General features: G+C 42.7%; 1 protein-coding gene across 1 annotated transcript in view; it reads left to right on the top strand.

Annotated features, from left to right (window-relative positions):
* The first annotated feature begins 2,029 nt into the window (after nt 1-2,029).
* The window catches only part of LOC110522080 (5'-3' exoribonuclease 2), a 29,844-nt gene continuing 12,320 nt past the window's right edge, over nt 2,030-19,553 (top strand). The window contains exons 1-19 of the mRNA XM_021600166.2: nt 2,030-2,274; nt 3,121-3,248; nt 3,568-3,679; nt 3,820-3,931; nt 4,072-4,130; nt 4,321-4,410; nt 4,896-4,968; nt 5,186-5,236; nt 6,383-6,540; nt 6,704-6,778; nt 6,893-7,026; nt 7,138-7,195; nt 7,461-7,568; nt 7,849-7,893; nt 8,298-8,441; nt 11,573-11,661; nt 13,901-14,036; nt 15,804-15,911; nt 16,025-16,114. Coding sequence (XP_021455841.2) covers nt 2,200-2,274; nt 3,121-3,248; nt 3,568-3,679; nt 3,820-3,931; nt 4,072-4,130; nt 4,321-4,410; nt 4,896-4,968; nt 5,186-5,236; nt 6,383-6,540; nt 6,704-6,778; nt 6,893-7,026; nt 7,138-7,195; nt 7,461-7,568; nt 7,849-7,893; nt 8,298-8,441; nt 11,573-11,661; nt 13,901-14,036; nt 15,804-15,911; nt 16,025-16,114 — 1,845 coding nt within the window. The 5' untranslated portion in view covers nt 2,030-2,199. The remainder of the gene's footprint in view (nt 2,275-3,120; nt 3,249-3,567; nt 3,680-3,819; nt 3,932-4,071; nt 4,131-4,320; nt 4,411-4,895; nt 4,969-5,185; nt 5,237-6,382; nt 6,541-6,703; nt 6,779-6,892; nt 7,027-7,137; nt 7,196-7,460; nt 7,569-7,848; nt 7,894-8,297; nt 8,442-11,572; nt 11,662-13,900; nt 14,037-15,803; nt 15,912-16,024; nt 16,115-19,553) is intronic.

Here is a 19,553-nt window from a genome sequence, read left to right as displayed (position 1 = left end):
ACCTACCAGTGGCCTGCATGGAACAGTGTCTCACCCCTGTGCCCCGAAGCCAAGGCCTACTACTCCCAGTGGGACGACCTTGCCATTCACAATGGTGTGCTGTTTCGAAGATGGAGTAAACTAGCAGGCAACTCAGTGGTGTGGCAGCGGCTCGTGCCTCGTTCCATGTGTGCCCATGCCCTCAGAGCTATCCATGGGTCGGTTTGGGAAGTCTACTTTGGGTACACAAAATACCCTCCAATGCCTCTGAGGGAAACTCTACTAGGCTGGCTGTCGTCAAGACACAGAACAGTATGTGCAGACCTGTGACACCTGTACTGCCCACAAAGGACCAACTGGATGCTCCCTGCCCCGTTGCAGCAATACCAGGTGGGGGCCCCCATGGAGCGGGTTGGGGTGAATGGGACCCCCGAGGTCCCATCGCGGAAGGCTTCCGTCTTGAGGTAAGGATGGCAGCCCCCAAGACAACCTGGACGTCGCCATTACCAGCTAAATATTGTAATCAGATTATAGATACTTTTGAAAAACTAGATGATTCTTCTTGGATTACTTTTACATTTAGAAAGGACCTTCAATTCAGCATTGAAAAAAGGCGCAAGTATAAGTTTGTTCCACCTGAGCAAGTCTGACCACAAGTCAGAGACCACTATGAGGATGACACCAAACACGTTTGATGGATCCTTTTGTCTTCTTCTAATTCCTATTAGGGGGAAAGTAACTGAAAGTAATACAATTACGTTACTAAGTTTGGGTAACCCAAAAGTTAAATTAGCCTACTGATTAACATTTTTGACAGGTAACTAGTAACGGATTACATATAGGAAGTAACCTACCCAACCCTGGCCATTGTTATGTGAATGCAAGTTGAAAAGTACTCTGAGCCTTGCCTTGGATCCAAGTTAGAGCAGGTCCTCCGGAGCCATGGCCCAGTGAGGCACGGGTGCCGGCCCATGTAGATGGAAACAGAAAAGTCTGAGCCTTTTGGGTAAAACACAGGGGTAAATCCTCAAAGGAAATGTTCCATGAGTGTACCATAATTCAGAGGCACCTGTCCTCTACCCTGTTACAGCCATAGAGATAGATAGAGGACTCTAGTGCCCAAAAGTCTGTTTTAGCATGGGCAGCGCCATTGAGGACTTTCACCATTTTGAGGTAGTCAACACAGGGTGGGATCGATTAAATGATTCCTTCCAGGTCATCAGGAGGGATGGCCCAATGCATCATGAACATTCCAGTTGTATTTATTTAACTAGGCAAGTCAGTTAAGAACAGATTCTTATTTACAATGAGGGCCTACACCAGCCAAACCTGGACAACGCTGGGCCAATTGTAAGCCGCCCTATGGGACTCCCAATCACGGACGATTGTGATGCAGCCTGGATTCGAACCAGGGTGTCTGTAGTGATGCCTCAAGCACTGAGATGCAGTGCTTTAGACTGCTGCGCCTCTCGGGAACCCCAGGACTGAAGCACAGGAGGCCGGTGGTACCTTGGGGAGGACGGGCTCCTATGGCTGGAACGGAATCAATGGAATGGTATCGAACACACCAAACACATGGTTTCCATGTGTTTGATACTGTTCCATTGGCTCCATTCCATCCATTATTATGAGCCATCCTCCCCACAGCAGCCTTCTGTAAACTGCAGGTGGCAGTAAATCACCAACCTTAGCTTTATACCTGTTCAAACAACACACACAGGGTGACAGTATGCACCCTTTTAGTTTCACTAGTAGAACTCACTGAGAAACTCAAATTAGCTAATTGCCAACAAGCTGGTAAAACCCAAAACTAAAAGTACAGCTATCATGCTTGTAAACTAATTATAGTGTTCAAAAACCATATACAAGTTAAAATATGGAGGGGCGTTAGTGTTGTAAATACAACCTTTCCACTTGGTTACGAACGCAACATTTGAACGTTTCAACATGTAATACCTCAGCGTTCTCCTCTTTATGGTTTGAATCTCTGGGGTATTTTTGAATTCGCGATGGCGGCGCTATTCGATTCCTCACATGTGCAAAATGGCTCCCGGAAGATAAACCCTATAACCCGGAAATCAAACGTGATCAGTAGTTTATTTGGAAACGCGTAGCTAGCAAAACAGCTAGCTATTCCTCCAGCCGTCGTTTTTAACCAAGTCGTTTTAAACATATGTCATAATTTATAGCTGTGTGTAGCGTATTGTGAAACTACGGGAGATGGGAGTCCCCGCATTTTTTCGTTGGTTAAGTCGGAAATATTCTACGATTGTTGTCCATTGTACTGAGGAGAGGGTACGTCTTTGTTTGTAGCCAGCTACCTGATTGGTAGCGCCAGCTAGTGTTGCGCATTATTAAGGCCGTGTAATAATTATGCTATTTATTCCTGTAAACTGTTTGTTAGCGCAGCTACGAACGTTACTGCACTTTAGATATAACATTACCTAACTAGCTATTATATCTTAACTATATTAGTAGTGTAACATTAACATGTTCATTCAATCTAAAAATGGCTAATGTATGGGATGCACGCAACTAACGTTAGCAAGCCAGCGCACCAACTATGCTACTTGCAATTTAGATGGCTACACATGCACGTCATTAGCACAGGGCCAGTCTAGCCTTGGGCTAAGATGGCCAACTCCATCGTAAATTGTGGAGTTTATCGGTGACTGGAGCTCCGACGTTACATAAAAGGAAGTTTATCAAAAACTGACCTCAGCACCCCAAAAAAATGACACATTACATAGAACAATGTCGTGTGTAAATTCGTTGGGCACTAAAATAAGTTTTCATATTCACTTAATTTTGTTACGTCGGAGCTCCAGTCCGCCCAAACTAGTCGCCACTCAATTCCATCGTAAAACGTTGTTTAATTGTCTAGGGCTGAGAGAGCCCGGGGCCGAGAATAATTCATTGTGAAACGACTATTGAGTGACAAACTCGCGAGTCGAGTTGGCTTTCCATTGGTTTGCAAACAAAACTGAAACTAGACGGCCCGTCGATGTTATGACTAGAGAACGTTTGGCAGAGTCTTATGCATGGCGCAGCCAAGTATTGTTACATAAATAAGGTTATCATTAGTTGTGTCATTGCAAGAATGTTTAATTAATTTTGGTTCCATCTTCCCTTTACTCACAGTCCAAGGAATGCAACGGTGTACGGATTCCTGTTGATACCAGCAAACCGAATCCAAATGAAGTGGAGTTTGACAATTTGTACTTGGATATGAATGGGATCATTCACCCCTGTACACATCCTGAAGACAAGTGAGTCCTCCTCACAGAACATAGCATTGCCCCATATTCCCTTTGATTGATATAATCTTACAAATGTATTTATGAAGCCCTTCTTACATCAGCTGATGTCACAAAGTGCTGTACAGAAACGTTATAATACACTTTATAGTGGATTACTTTTGACCAGGTCCCATAAAGTGCTGGTCAAAAATAGTGCAGTGTATATATACTGTGCCATTTGGAATACACTCAATAGCTATGAATCTCTATGGTAGGACTCTTGTGTATTACATTGAGTTGTGATGTTATTCTAGTATTAACCCTCTAAAACGCCACTTCACTTTCACAGGGCTGCACCCAAAAATGAAGATGAAATGATGGTTGCCATCTTTGAATACATGGATCGGCTCTTCAACATTGTGCGGCCCAGAAGGGTTCTTTACATGGCTATTGATGGAGTGGTAAGTTCTGCTGCTTTCTTTTCATGGGAGATACACTTTTTTTCTATTAACCCCTTTTAGATATCCTACCGTTTTGTTCAAACAATATGTTGGCCAATGACCTGTGCAGCAGTTGTGACATTCTGTTTATCTCTGAACAGGCCCCTCGTGCCAAAATGAACCAGCAGCGGTCCAGGCGATTCCGTGCCTCCAAGGAAGGAGTGGAACTGGTTGAGGAGAAATCCCGCATCCGAGAGGAGATCCTCGGGAGAGGTGCATATATTTTCAGAAAACTGTCTATACTTATCGTTCCATTAGAATTTAGACTGTTACGCACATTTAATGACAAATATTTGCCATAACAGAATTACATACTAAATATATGAAACAACTGTTTAATCTTCACCTTTTAGGAGGGTATCTTCCACCTGATGAAATCAAGGAGAGATTTGACAGTAACTGTATCACCCCAGTAAGTATTTGAGGCTTTTCTTGTAGAATAACAATATTTTCTAAGGCTGTGTTACTGTCACCAATATTTTGCAGTGTAAAATGTCTTCATGACGGTGCTAAAGCTGAGATCTCTGATTGCATTTTTGTCAGGCTGCTAAATTGTGAATACTGTCTGGAAATTCATTATTATTCATTTGAATATTCTCTAGGGCACAGAATTCATGGACAACCTTGCAAAGTGTCTCCGTTACTACATTGCAGACAGACTCAGTAATGACCCTGGATGGCGTAACATTACAGTAAGTATTATTGCAAAAAAGGTGATAGCAATTCCGAAAAAGAACACAACAAATTCTAATGCATTGGTGGTCTTTAATTTATTTTAAAGCTGACACGTTTCGGCCTCAAGCTGAAACGTTTTAAGTGTTATGTTGGTCAGTTCTTCTGCTCAGACATGTTAAGGCCTTAGAACAGGGGCTGCCCAATCCTCTTCCTGGAGATCTACAGTCCTGTGGGTTTTCAGCCCAACCCTGATTTAATACATCTGATTCTACCAATTTAGCTTTTGAACAAGACCTTAACTAGCTGAGTCAGATATGCTAAATTAGGGTTGGACTGAAATCCTACAGGACCGTAGATCTCCAGGAAGAGGGTTGGGCAGCCCTGCCTTAGAACATTTCTCTATGTGCTTATTGGAAATGAAACCAAGGTCAGGTCTGACATGGTCATATGCATTGAGTATTGCTATCATTGTTCATATGGAAACATTCTTTATTCGTTTTAGGTCATATTGTCTGACGCCAGTGTCCCTGGTGAGGGGGAGCATAAGATCATGGACTATATCAGGCGACAGAGAGGTATGAGCCATTTATGGTCATTTTCAATATGTGGTTATTGGCCCTTTAAAAAAAAAAAGGTAATTTGTGACATTGTGATTTCTGCCAGGCATATTACAAGGTCTCAAATGGCCTTCTGTCTTAGTGCAACTTTTTATTTCAAGCTCTGCAATCACATGTATGCTAACTATATGTAATGACTCATAATCCATCCATTTATCTTTTTTGTTTCTCACAGCTCAGCCTCACCATGACCCCAACACACACCACTGTCTTTGTGGAGCTGACGGTAAGCTTTGCACCACAAGGGTCTCTTAAGTATTGAAGAGTAACCAACAATTGGAGAAAGTTGAGCATCTATAGCAAGAGCTTTCCCCAAAGCTGTGTTTTATATATCCTGCAACTTGTAGTTATGAGAGAGCATGATGGGTAAAGACACAAAAGCAAATTAGATGCCACAATTACTGTTAAGACTCTTGTCAAACCAACTTGAAGGTATGTAGATGCAGTAATTCATATTCAGGTTTTGTTGAGTAGTTAACAATGTATTCCCTACAATTATTGACATCTTATTTGAGCCTGACGGGCTCAAGGTCTGTGGTTGACGGTGATGGCGTACATGTTTTGTTTTTCTAAGTCTACGTTTGAGACGTCTATAAATTAAGTTCATGGTAGTCCGTATTAACAGGTTCCTGGTTTCCAGTCCTTAAAAACAGTTAGCATCACTACTTGCAACTCTCCAACCTTGTACATTGTTAGACAATAGAGCGTCACGGTTTTCTGCAGGCCTTATTGTTCTGCTATATTAATGGCCAGTTAGTTTTGAATGGGTGCACTTACACAGGACATGATAGATAAAAGCTTCAGCATTCCATGGTTCATGATGCACTTGGTGAGCAAAGGAGGGATTTTGTTGTATGTAATTAGCTTGAAGAGGAGATTGATACATTCAGGCTGTGTCACAAATGGCATCCTAGGCCTTACATTAGTGCACTACTTTTGACCAGGGTCAGTGGGGCTCTGGTCAAATGTTGTGTACTTTCTAGGGAAACGGTGCCATTTTGGGCGCAGCGCTCTTTCTCCTCCCTCCAAATGGATAAATCATGGTATTGTACGTGCATATTAGCATTTGTAGATGATAATGCAGGCATGGCTCATAATATAGACTAGGTCATTTAATTAACATAATGCCGAAGAAACCAGAGTTAATTGTCCCGGATGACAAAGCATGTATAAAATGCAGTACTTCAGAGCTATTTTCAGCCTTTCAATGTATTCAAGGTTTTCTGTTTGCACAACAATACTGATGAAGGGTCGAAACACGTGGGTTTTTACATTTTAACAATAGACGCTCTTTCATCAACTGCCACTGTTATCCAAGAGTTGCTGAATGTCCTCTTCTATTGTTTGCATATTTTATTTTGGATTTCCCTAGCTGACCTTATCATGCTGGGCCTTGCCACTCACGAGCCCAATTTCACCATCATCCGAGAGGAGTTCAAGCCCAACCAGCCCAGGCCCTGTGCTATGTGTGGACAGAAAGGCCATGAGATCAAGGACTGCCAGGGAGTGGCCAGGGAGAAACAGGGAGAGGTACATTGACATTATAGCTATGTCTCCAAGGGCCAGTTTCACAGACATAGATTAGGCCCAGTCCAGGACTAAAAATCATTTTCAATGGAGCTTCTCCATTGAGTTTGTTTTTTTAGTCCAGCACTATGCGTTCATAGTGACCAATGTTGTGTTCTTATTGCAGCATGATGAGTTTGCAGACGCTATGCCGGCTTCTGAACAGGAGTTCATATTCATCAGGCTGTGCGTTTTGCGTGAGGTACGTTCTGTCATATCTTCTTGAATTTCAAAAAATACTGCTAGGATAAGTTGTTGAGGCATGAGTCTCCCCAGTTTTAGATCTGTTTTTCAAGGTTTGTTTCCTTTTCCATAGTACCTGGAGCGAGAGTTGACAATGGCCAGTCTGCCCTTTCCCTTTGACTTTGAGAGGACTGTTGACGACTGGGTCTTCATGTGCTTCTTCGTTGGCAATGATTTCCTGCCTCATTTACCGTCCTTAGAGATTAGGTAAGCCTGACTGAACTGAGATGATGCTTACGGTCTTGAAAACACCTTGACGACAATGAATTCTCGCTCTTTCCATACATTTCAGTTGATGATACTTTTCGTGTCTTTCAGAGAGGGTGCGATAGATCGACTGGTGGGCATCTACAAAGACGTTGTGCACAAGACTGGGGTAAGTGTTGTCAGTGTAGGCTTAGGTATGTCCCCTTCAAGAAAAGTATTTGGTTCAGTTTCCCAAACACCAATTTTTTTATATATATTTTTTTTAGTCCTGGACTAAAAAGCATGCTCAATTGGAATTCTCCCCTGAAAAAGGTTTTTGGTCCAGGACTAGGCTTAAGTTGTCTAGGACACATGCCCTTAACAGCTGTCCTGACTTTCCTCCTTGCCCAGGTATTTGTTCATAGCCTTAACTTGGTCTTTGTCCCTCCTCACAGGGCTACATCACAGAGAATGGCTTTGTCAAGTTGGAGAGTGTTGAGTTGATCATGCAGGCAATCGGTGTGGCTGAAGACAATATCTTCAAGAAGCGCAAAGAGGATGATGTAAGACTAAGGAGGATCAGTAGCTTTCAGCAGGGAAAGTACTGCTCAATAGATTATGTTCTTCTCTGGCTAAACAGTGGGCTGGGAGATTTTCCGTATGATTTGCATTAACCACTGCATGGGTATTTGATTTAAAATGGCTCGTTCAGGTAGGTATTTGACACTGTCGTTATTTAAGATAATGTGGTTGATGCAAAAGTAAGGGAATTAGTCATTGTGAACTGAAAGCCATGTCTTTTTCCAGCTTCACTGTTTGTAACTAATGGGGTTTGTCTTGCAGGAGGGATTCAAGCGAAGGAATAAGGAGAAAAAGAAGAGGATGAAGGTAAGTGGAAAGATGTACCCATGTTATGGCTATTTGCTTGACAAGATGTTTTGAATGAAGCCCTCAGTCCTCACATTTTCCGTGTTTCTTTGAAAGGACTATGCAAGTTCATTCGTTTCAATGGGCAATCACACGCATGGTATTTTTCATTTATTCTGAACCTGTCTGTGTTGTAGCTCTGTATTGAAGATGAGAACTGTTTGAAATGTTCCCTCAATAGATGTGCACAACTCTGGCCCTTGAGGGCTGCTGCATTGTATGCTAGTTCTTCTTTCTTTGGACTTGACTAATTTAGACCTGGGAAACCAAAAGTCTGCAAGATTTGGAAACGAGAAACCAGGAAACAAGTGGGGAAACTTACGTTGTTAATTGCGAGTATGTGTGTGTGAATTTGTGTTCCATAGGCTCAGCAGCAGGGCCCATCCTACCTGACCAGCGGTCAGTTTGCCCCCCAGGCCCTTGGCGGCAGAGGCAGACCTGAGGTGGTTCAGAATGCCCGGCACCAAGCCTTCGATATGCGGATGCAGGGCAGGGACCAGCACAACAGGGTATGATGAGGGCTGATCATGGGGATATTGCTTCAGGTTAACTTGGTGCAGAAGGAAGACTCCTATTATTTACTAGCCACTAATGAGATGTTAGGGCACAGCAGGCGGTTATGGGACGTTCGTACAACTCTGTGGTTAGTGTCTGCTCTGAGATTGGGGGTTCATTTCCCAACCGAGTCATACCAAGACCACTGCTTGGCACTTGACATCTATGACGTTTCTAGGCCTGACCTCCAGGTGCCCCCCCCCCCCCCCCCCCCCATTTGATTTTGTTAGTTACTCACTCATATCATATGAGCATGGTGTAAGTCATGGCAAAAGGTGTAGAATTGCAGGAAATTGGCTTTAAAACTGCTTAATTTCTCTGCCCTATTGCAAAATGTGTGAAATTGCACAACATTAACTTTACAGTTGCAGTTTGTAGTGATTTGAAGACTGTACCAGAATGTATGGCTTGTATTGATCAAATGCAGCACAGGAATTGTGTCCATGTTAAATTGTATGCGTGTATATACAGTAAATGAGGGTCCTAGTGGCTCTGTTATGGTGTGAGGTGCATTTTCCTAAGGTCCACTCAACCCCTTAGCGTGCAATGTTAAACGGCAATAAATACACCGCCATTCTGAGTGATCATGGTGAAGCACTTCTATCCTGATGGGAGTGGCCTCTTCCAGGATGACAATACCCTCATCCACATGGCATGAGTGGTCATTGAATGGTTTGATAAGCATGATAACATTGTATGCCATGGCCATCTTGGTCACCAGATCTCAACCTAATTGAACACTTATGGGCGATTCTGGAGCAGTGCCCGAGACAGTGTTTTCCATCAACAAAACACCAAATTATGCAATTTCTCGTGAAAGAATGTTGTTACATCCCTCCAATAGATTTCCAGATACTTGTAGAATCTATGCCAAGGTGCATTGAAGCTGTTCTGGTGGCCCAACGCCATATTAAGGCACTGTTGCGTTTCCTTTATTTTGACAGTACCCTGTATGTATCCAGGGCTCTAAAGTGTGACCGTTTTTGGTCTCATATGCTCCTAAATGTTTTGATGTGTGACCAACACCCCCCCCAACTTTTGTAAATTTGTGCATGACGCAGAAATAATGCGGTGCGACTTGAGTTCCACCATCAGCTTGAAGACTGTCCCCTTTTTGGTCAAGGTCAGTCTCTGCAGCAGGAGGGAGAGCAGAGGGGTGGTGACCATCAGATGCAATCAGTCCAGTAAAAATATATACGTTCAATTATTTGAATTTATGCTCACCTGGGTATACCTCATAAGTAATACAACTCATCTATTACCAGTGTGATCATAAACCTTAAGTTTAGCAGTATCATTTTAATATGGTCTGAGAAGAACAACATTGGCAACACAGGGCTATTCAAGCATAGTGGTAATGGATTGGGCCTATAGCCTACTGTACAAACCACATTGATACAACTGTTTTTAATTGATTAGGCCAGACAACGATGGTTTACTGTTTTAAACGGATTTAGATTTTTTCTGAAAAGGTGAGTTGAGTGAGCCAAGTTTTTTTTGTTGTATTTATCTGAACTCTCACATTATTTCCCCTTGCTGCCTAGCATTTAGTTTGATACGACGGGGGTTAACATTGTATTCTTGAATTAGAATAAAAGCGTCTGCTAAATGAGATTTTTTTCCTAAGTGACTTGCATAGACTAGGCCTTTACCTTGTAGATGGACAATCATTCAAGGTCTGTCATGTAGCATTGGAAAAAGCGCATTAAAATCCAGCCATTGTGTGGCATCTACAGAATACATTTATTTATTTAACATGCGCAATTAGAAACGTCAATCCACTGAAGCAAATTTGAGCCCAGTCGGCCTATACAGTCAATCCCTCAACACATTCTCATCCGGCTGCCATGAAAAGCCCCCACCTTGGAGTCAGTTACCGCATCATTGTGGAGCTCCTGATCGGCACGTGCCACTGGCAATGCATTTTGCAGGATCTGCAGGCTGTGTTTGGCAGCGCATGATGACTACATTCATTTGAAGTTTTTTGTTGTCTGTCGACCTGCTACAGGCAGAACCGTAAAATGTCATTTATGAATCGCAAATCACCATGCAGCTGACACACTTCGATGCCATCACTCATTTTGATTTCAATCTGGTTGTCCAATGCGATCTGCTTTGCTAATGAATGCCCTGATCTCTGGCCAGTCATTTGGTTTGTTGACATTGTTTTGGGGTATTAATTGCTTCTAATAGGACATAAAATTAAGCATTTAATTGTGGATTTAACCAACTTTGTTTATAACGAGGGACATCCTACATTTAACCTGGACACACACACAGTAGGAATTTCCACCGCCTCAGCCATGCTAGCATGCTAGAGAAATGAAACATCTGCACGTACCGGTTCCAAGCGGGTGTCACTGTTCAATCTGAGGCCCTGAATGTTAACAAGTGTGTGTGATCTGAAGTGGTTTGGTCTTTTACTCTTGGGTATCGGCTTGGGAAATCCTCGAGTGGACAGTGCATCAATTGGCAAAAATAAAAGGTCGAGGGGCATCCGTTAAACTGTAAATCAAGTTTGTCTGGCCTAATTGTTACATAGGCTTACGTTTGTCATGTTACGAAAAAATCTGAGCAGTAGGTCATTTACTACCAATGAAGAATTTTAATTTAGAGCCCTGTATGTACCTGATGTTAAGTCTGAGCGTGGTAGCCATTTTCTATTGATGCCAGTCTTTACAAGTAATTTATTAAAGTTATGAATGTACATTGTAAGAAGCTGTTACAGTGACTCTATTCGCTCTGCTTTTGCTACATAAATGCATGAGAACAATAGCCCGAGTTTGCACACGAATGCGGTGTTCACAAGGGAAGCGTGGCAAAGGGGAAGGTCTTCACTCTCTACTTGAGGTGGTTTTATTTCAATAGGATCAGGTATGAGCTCTCACACAAAGGAGAATATCAGTCCCAACCGCTCTTGCTTCCTCCGATGGTGGAAAAATTGTCCACGCGCTTTCATTTTTAAGTTGCTTTGTGGGTTGCTTCTTGTCAGACTGAAAGATGATGTGGGTATATTTATTTCTAAGGATATGTCTTCCTTGTATGCTATCTCCTGACTGTCTTCTCCGTCTTGTATCTTGTCCAGGCAGGGACCAGTGATGGGCAGGATGGCCGGGGTGTGAAGCGGAAAGCCGAGGACAGCGACAGCGAACCAGATCCTGAAGATAACGTCAGGTAAACGCCTACGCTACAGTCAGTCAGTCAGTCAACCAGGTACTCTGTCAACCATCCAGGCAGGCATCTCAGCTAGGGAGATGGTGTGATTTATGCCTCTCCACTGCAGGGGCCCCTCTGTGGTTTCTTACCACCTCCAACCACCCTCTCCTAGTCCATGCAAGTGATTAATATGGAAAGAAGGAATATTCTCAAATTCCTGATGCGCTCGCCAAAGCTGTTAAATCCATTGGGCTAAATTGGTATTCATGGAGGCTTTCCTGTTACTAGGCTGCTCTCCTTGTGGGCCAGTGTGGAGGATGGACTAGACAGATGCTGCTCATCCTTGATTATGTGTGCAGAATGGCACTGCATCGCCAATCTACTAGTATGTCGAAACCATTACACTACTTCTTAAAGAAGCAAACTAGTTTGTCTCCCAAGCCTTCATAGAAATGGACTACTATGGTAATTACCAGATCCTGTATGTAAGATGAGGAAATGGTGCTCTATATGTTACTCTGCATAGTGACAAACAATGCAAAGCCTGAGAATGGTTTTATTGATGAGCAGGCCCAATGCTTTCATCCTTACTTGTTAGAAGGCTTTGTCACCTATACAAAAGGAGTCGACAACAGTTAAGTAAAATTATATACTGTGCCTCCAGTATTCAGACCCTTGACTTTTTACACATTTTGGTACGTTACAGCCTTATTCTTAAGGGGGAAAACAATTGAATCAATCTACACTACCCCATAATGACAAAGCAAAAACAGTTTTTTACATTTTTGTCAATTTATAATAATAAAAAATATTACATTTACATAACTATTCAGACCCTTTACTCATTACTTTGTTGAGGCACCTTTGCCAGTGATTACAGCAACGATTCTTCTTGGGTTTGGTGCTACAAGTTTGGCACTTGTATTTGGGGAGTTTCTCCCCTTCTCTGCAGATCCTCTCAAGCTCTGTCAGGTTGGATGGGGAGCGTTGCTCCACAGCTATTTTCAGGTCACTCCAGAGATGTTAGATCGGGTTCAAGTCCAGGCTCTGGCTTGGCTGCTCAAGGACAATCAGAGACTTGTTCCAAACTCCAAGCGGGCTGTCATGTGCCTTTTACTGAAAAGTGCCTTCTGTCTGGCCACTCTACCATAAAGGCCTGATTGGTGGCGTGCTGCGGAGAGGGTTGTCCTTATGGAAGATTCTCCACAGAGGAGCTCTGATTGTCCATCAGGCTCTTGGTCACCTCCCTGATCAAGGCCTTTCTCCCCGGATTGCTCAGTTTGGCTGTGTTCCATTTAAGAATGATGGGGGCCACTGTTCTTGGGGACTTTCAATGCTGCAACAGGTATTTCTGTTGGATTTTCACATTTTTTCAAAATTTGTTTTCGCTTTGTCATTATGGGGTATTGTACAAGGTTGCAGTTTTGCTAGCAGGAGTTTCAGGCAGGGCCCAGGTAATACAATAGTTAATGCAATGTTTCCAGTTCCTTGCAGACAGGCCATGCGTAGCCAATGTGATTTATAGGATATTCATATTCATCAGGGTTTTTTCTTCCTGAATGCTGCAATGTTTTGGTTTGTTGGCTTTATGTAGGTTGTTTTTTGCAAGTTACTTTTAGATTTGTTTAATTTTCATTTACAATTTTGATTACCCACACTACCTTTTATTTTGAGATATAAAGACTTTATTATACACGAAAAATGTGCATATGAAAATCATAACTGGCATGCAGATCAGTGGAAATTGTAGAGTAAATTGCCACTCCAAATTGAAAAGGTTGCTGATCGCTGGTGTAGCCTATTACCGGCAAAGTCAGGAGCGTAACGGCAGCGAAGGTCAGTGGGAGGAGGAGGGTCGGGAAAAGATGTATAATCTCTCGCTCTCTAAAAAGAAAAATCAGTTTAGGCTAAATTGATCTCTGGCTTCCTATTTTTAGAAATGCATCTTCATTTTTAATGTCAGTGCTTAAAGCAGCAACGCTCTGCCTACATATAGTGGATTTTATTCAAACATAGTGTGTGTGTGTGTATATGTTTCTCTCTCAATGTTTAAGAATCGATTGGCCGAAAGAACAGATGCCTCTCGGTTGACCAAGATTTATTTATTGGGGCGCAGCCCAATGATTTATAATTATGTTCCTGCACCCTGACACACATCGTCTCGTAGCTGAATCTAGTTGCCTAACCCCCACAATAGAACATGAACACCACTCCATGTGCATGAATGGGGAAATGAATACGACTGTCCCTGTGTTAGGTTGTGGGAGGATGGCTGGAAGCAGCGATACTACAAGACCAAGTTTGACGTTGACGCGACTGACGATGATTTTCGCAAAAAGGTGGTCATGTCCTACGTGGAGGGTCTCTGCTGGGTCCTGAGGTACTACTACCAGGTACAACACTAACTCAAACCGACGTTTATTTGTCATATGCACGGGATGCAGAGTCACATACACAAGGCCGTACTTTAAAAGCTTAACCTGCACAGCTGAGAACTAACATCATAACGTCCCTCTCAGAATGGGCTTTTTAAAAAAACAAGGCCTGGTCAAATTGGGTGGGTCATCTTTCAATGGTCAATTATTTGACTGATTATTGAGCAGTATTAAGTTGAAATTGGAAGAAAAAAAAATCTCTCTCTCTCTGAAAATGTACACTTCAACCCATAATTTCAGGTCTCAGGGGATTACGACATACTCTCTGGAGGTCTTTGTTCGGTATCTGATGACTCAAGCTGTCCTCGCTACTCTGTTTGCTTTGTCACCGAACAACCCCCCCCCCCCCCCAAAAAAAAAACAGTTTAAATGTTAGTTGTAGATGCAGATCCTGATCTTTAACTTAAAATGTAATAATTAGGTGTTGGTTCTCTCCAGAAGATCCTAGTCTAAATCAGACTGGTGTTTAGGGATTTGTCCAAGGTAATTGTGAGCCCTGTGCATGCGGGGCCCTTGTGTTGACACCACATGCTCGGCAATCAACAGCAGTCCCGGGGGACGGCCTGAATGTATTCATTACCCGGGCCCTCCATTGATGGAGACGTGTCTCGTAGTTTCCGCCAGACATTCACCGGGCTGGTTGTGCCACTGGAGTTATGATGCATGCACACATGTTGCCAAACGCTGTGGGAAAACGGAACGGTTTAGTCGGACGCCAAAACACAAAGCTAAAGCTCATACCCATTTTTATTTTTATTAGTAGGATCGCTCTGCATAACAGGGCGTTACCTTGATTTGTCACGTTGTTCGTTTAAAAACAATCGATTTGCACCGGGGGAATTTGATTATGTATATGTTCTAGGGCTATGTAAATATTTAAACATGGGTATTTGGCTGTTTTTGTCCGACTCACACATTCTTATCCTGTGTTGGCACAGTGGGCCACCTTTTTTTGTTATTTGAATGAGTTACCTTTTCATAATAGACTTGTCTGTGTTTTTTAAATGAGTTTTGCCAAGTCTGATGTGAAGACTGTTGAAATGATTAGGGGCACCTCGTTCTCTACGAGAAGAGCATTCTAACCAGCCAGCCGGTGACGGTCATTCATTAGCCGAGGATAAGCGTTTCAGGGTTGGATTCTTTGGGTTAATATTTTTTATCACCTCTGCCTTGTGTGTGTGTGTGTATATGAAAATACATAAAATATTGGATGACATGAATTTCAGTGTTCATTTTGTTAGTAAGTGAAGAGGTACTAAACTGGTATTGGAAAGTGTTTTTTATGGCATGTTCATGGATTTCCCACTTCCAAGTCCTTCCCACCATTCCTTCCTTACACTGATTAAACTTCATGGTTTAGCAACTTCTACTACTTCCATTTTCCAGTTTTCCCCTGAGTATGCAATCTTATAAGATTTAAATGTCAGTCATACTCACGGGCAAATGTCACCTAGATTAGTGTCATGTAGGCTATATATAATTAAAATGGAATTTATTCACACTTGGGCATCCTTTTTAGTAAGCTATCTATTGATTATTTTACTGTTGAATTGCCATTTCCGCAAATGAATATTTACACAAATAAAAGATGAGTAAAGTCAAATTCTGCGGTGATTGGGCCCCAGTTAGCCAGTCATCTAATTAGTCCACTGTCAGTGCAGTTGGTGAGGTATTGGAGGATTATTTGTCCGGGCCGTCTCAACTGTTTCTGTTGATTTTTGACAGGGGTGCGCATCCTGGAAGTGGTACTTCCCGTTCCACTACGCCCCGTTCGCCTCAGACTTCAAAGACATCAAAGGCATGTTCACCGACTTCGAGCTTGGGACCAAGCCGGTAAGAATGGTCTGGCTGCAGGCTTTTTTTTTTTTTCTGTCATTCCACTTCAGTCTTCCCCTGGTTTAAGCCTGTAATGTTCTGTGTGGCGTGTCTGTTGCTGTGTGTTTCAGTTCAAGCCCCTGGAGCAGCTGATGGGTGTTTTCCCTGCTGCCAGTGGAAATTTCCTACCCGAAACTTGGCGGTCACTCATGAGCAATCCAGTAAGTTTTTACTTGATATTACACATTTTCAGCATAAAATGTTATCGTTGATAGTGTACACATAGGAGACCATAAATATACAGTGAGCTCAAACTATTGGAACAGTGACCCATTTAGTTGTTTTTGGCTCTGTACTCCAGTGCTTTGGATTTGGAAGGCTACACTAAAGTAAATTTAGGGTATTTTCATCCATGTCAGGTGAACAGTTTAAAAATGTGCAACACTTTTTGTACATAGTCTGCCGAAGTTTAGCCTTAGCCAAATACGTTTAAACTCAGTTTTTCACAATTCTTGACATTTAATCCTAGTAAAAATGGCCTGTATTAGGTCAGTTAGGATCACCACTTTATTTTAAGAATGGGAAATGTCAGAATAATAGTAGAATAATTTATTTCAGCTTTTATTTCTTTAATCACATTCCCAGTGGGTCAGAAGTTTATACACACTCAATTAGTATTTGGTAGCATTTCCTTTAAATTGTTTAACTTGGGTCAAACGTTTCGGGCAGCCTTCCACAAGCTTCCCACAATATGTTGGGTGAATTTTGGCCCATTCCTCCTGACAGAGCTGGTGTAACTGAGTCAGGTTTGTTGGCCACACTTTTTCAGTTCTGCCCACAAATTGTCTATAGGATTGAAGTCAGGGCTTTGTGATGACTACTCCAATACCTTGACTTTGTTGTCCTTAAGCCATTTTGCCACAACTTTGGAAGTATGTTTGGGGTCATTGTCCATTTGGAAGACCCATTTGTGACCAAGCTTTAACTTCCTGACTGATGTCTTGAGATGTTGCTTCAATATATCCACATAATTGTCCTCCATCATGATGCCATCTATTTTGTGAAGTGCACCAGTCCCTCCTGCAGCAAAGCACCCCCACAACATAATGCTGCCACCCCTGTACTTCACGGTTGGGATGGTGTTCTTTGGCTTGCAAGTCTCCCCCTTTTTCCTCCAAACATAACGATGGTCATTATGGCCAAACAGTTCTATTTTTGTTTTATCAGACCAGAGGACATTCCTCCAAAAAGTACGGTATTTGTCCCCATGTGCAGTTGCAAACCATAGTCTGGCTTTTTATGGTGGTTTTGGAGCAGTGGCTTCTTCCTTGCTGAGCGGTCTTTCAGGTTATCTATGTAGGACTCGTTTTACTGTGGATATATGTTTCATCCAGCACCTTCACAAGGTCCTTTGCTGTTCTGGGATTGATTTGCACTGAAGTATGTTCACCTCTAGGAGACAGAACGCGCCTCCTTTCTGAGCGGTATGATGGCTGCGTGGTCCCATGGTGTTTATACTTGCGTACTATTGTTTGTACAGATGAACGTGGTACCTTCAGGCATTTGGAAATTGCTACCAAGGATGAAAGACTTGTGGAGGTGTACAATTATTTTTCTGAGGTCGGAGGGCTGATTTCTTTTGACTTTCCCATGATGCCAAGCAAAGAGGCACTGAGTTTGAAGGTAGGCCTTGAAATACATCCACAGGTACACCTCCAATTGACACAAATAATGTCAATTAGCCTATCAGAAGCTTCTAAAGCCATTTTCTGGAATTTTCCAAGCTGTTTAAAGGCACAGTCAACTTAGTGTATGTAAACTTCTGCCCCACTGGAATTGTGATACAGTGAATTATAAGTGAAATAATCTGTCTGTAAACAATTGTTGGAAAAATTACTTGTGTCATGCACAAAGTAGATGTCCTAACCGACTTGCCACAACTATAGTTTGTTAACAAGAAATTTGTGGAGTGGTTGAAAAATGAGTTTTAATGATTCCAACTTAAGTGTGACTTCAACTGTATATAATGTATTGTGTAATTTTGGAGTATTTTTGTTGTAAATAAGATTACATGTTTCCAAACACTTCTACATTAATGTGGATGCTACCATGATTATGGATACATTTTGAATGAGTGAGAAAGTTAGTCATAGTGTATTTGTGCATCTAAGTATGTGGACACCTGCTCGAACATCTCGTTCTAAAATCATGAGCATTAATATGGAGTTGGTCCCCCCCCCTTGCTGTTATAACACCTCCACTCTTCTAGGAAGGCTTTCCACTAGATGTCTTCTGGGAAAGCTTTCCAATAGATGTTGGAACATTGCTGCGGGGTACTTCAGCCGCAAGCATTAGGGAGGTCGGGCACTGATGTTGGGTGATTAGGCCCGGCTCGCAGTCGGCGTTCCAATTCATCCCAAAGGTGTTTGATGGGGTTGAGGTTGGGGCACTGTGCAGGCCAGTCCTTCCACATCGACCTCGACAAACCATTTCTGTTTGGACTTTGCTTTATGCACAAGGACATTGCTGAAACAGGCAAGGGCCTTCCCCAAACTGTTGCCACCAAGTTGGAAGCACAGAATCATTTACAATGTCATTGTATGCTGTAGCGTTAAGATTTCCCTTCCCAGAGGCCTAGCCTGAACCATGAAAAACAGCCCCAGATTATTTCTCTATGTATTGGGGCAGGTAGTGTTCTCCTGGCATCCGCCAAACCCAGATTCGTCCGTTGGACTGCCAGGTAGTGAAGCGTGATTTATCACTCCAGAGAATGCGTTTCTACTGCTCCGGAGTCCAATGGCGGTGAGCTTTACACCACTCTAGCTGACGCTTGGCATTGCGCATGGTGATCTTAGGCTTGTGTGCGGCTGCTCAGCATGGAAACCCATTTCATGAAGCTCCTGACGAACATTGTGCTGACGTTGCTTCCAGTAGTGAGGGTTGCGACCGAGGATGATTTTTACACTCTTCAGCCCTTGGCGGTTCCGTTATGAGCTTCTGTGGCATACCACTTCACGGCTGAGCCGTTGTTACTCGTAGACATTTCCACTTCACAATAACAGCACCTACACTTGCCCGGGGCAGCTCTAGCAGGGCAGAAATTTGACTTCCTATGTCGGTGCCACGTTGAAAGTCACTGAGCTCTTTAGTGAGGCCATTCTACTGCCAATGTTTGTCCTAGGAGATTGCTTGATGTTTTTAGACACCTGTCAGCAATGGGTGTGGCTGAAATGGTCAACATACTTTTGTGTATTTTATTGAATCATACCCCCCCCCAAAAAAAAAATTTAAGTTACCTTGTCTGAGAGCATTATGACACCGCTGTGGGGCTCTATTGTAATGGTGAGAGGTTAGCATGTCTTGGGTATCATCATTTTTCATGATTCATTCAGGACCACCTGTAATTATTGGATTTGAAATGAGAAAAAAAATATTTCTAAACACTTCTACTTTACAAAGTGCTGGAGTTTCATGGTCCAGGCTGTATCACATCCGGCCATGATTGGGAGTCCCATAGGGCGGCGCACAATTGGTCCAGCGTCGTCCGGGTTTGGCTTGGGTAGGCCGTCCATTGTAAATAAGAATTTATTTACAGGTAGGCTAGTTGAGAACAAGTTCTCCTTTACAACTGCGACCTGGCCAAGATAAAGCAAAGCTGTG

The sequence above is a fragment of the Oncorhynchus mykiss genome, chromosome 4 (assembly GCF_013265735.2).
Source record: "Oncorhynchus mykiss isolate Arlee chromosome 4, USDA_OmykA_1.1, whole genome shotgun sequence".
NCBI classification, from domain to species: Eukaryota; Metazoa; Chordata; class Actinopteri; order Salmoniformes; family Salmonidae; genus Oncorhynchus; species Oncorhynchus mykiss.
Note: the sequence above shows the minus strand (reverse complement) of the source record. Positions and strands in the feature narration are given on the sequence as shown.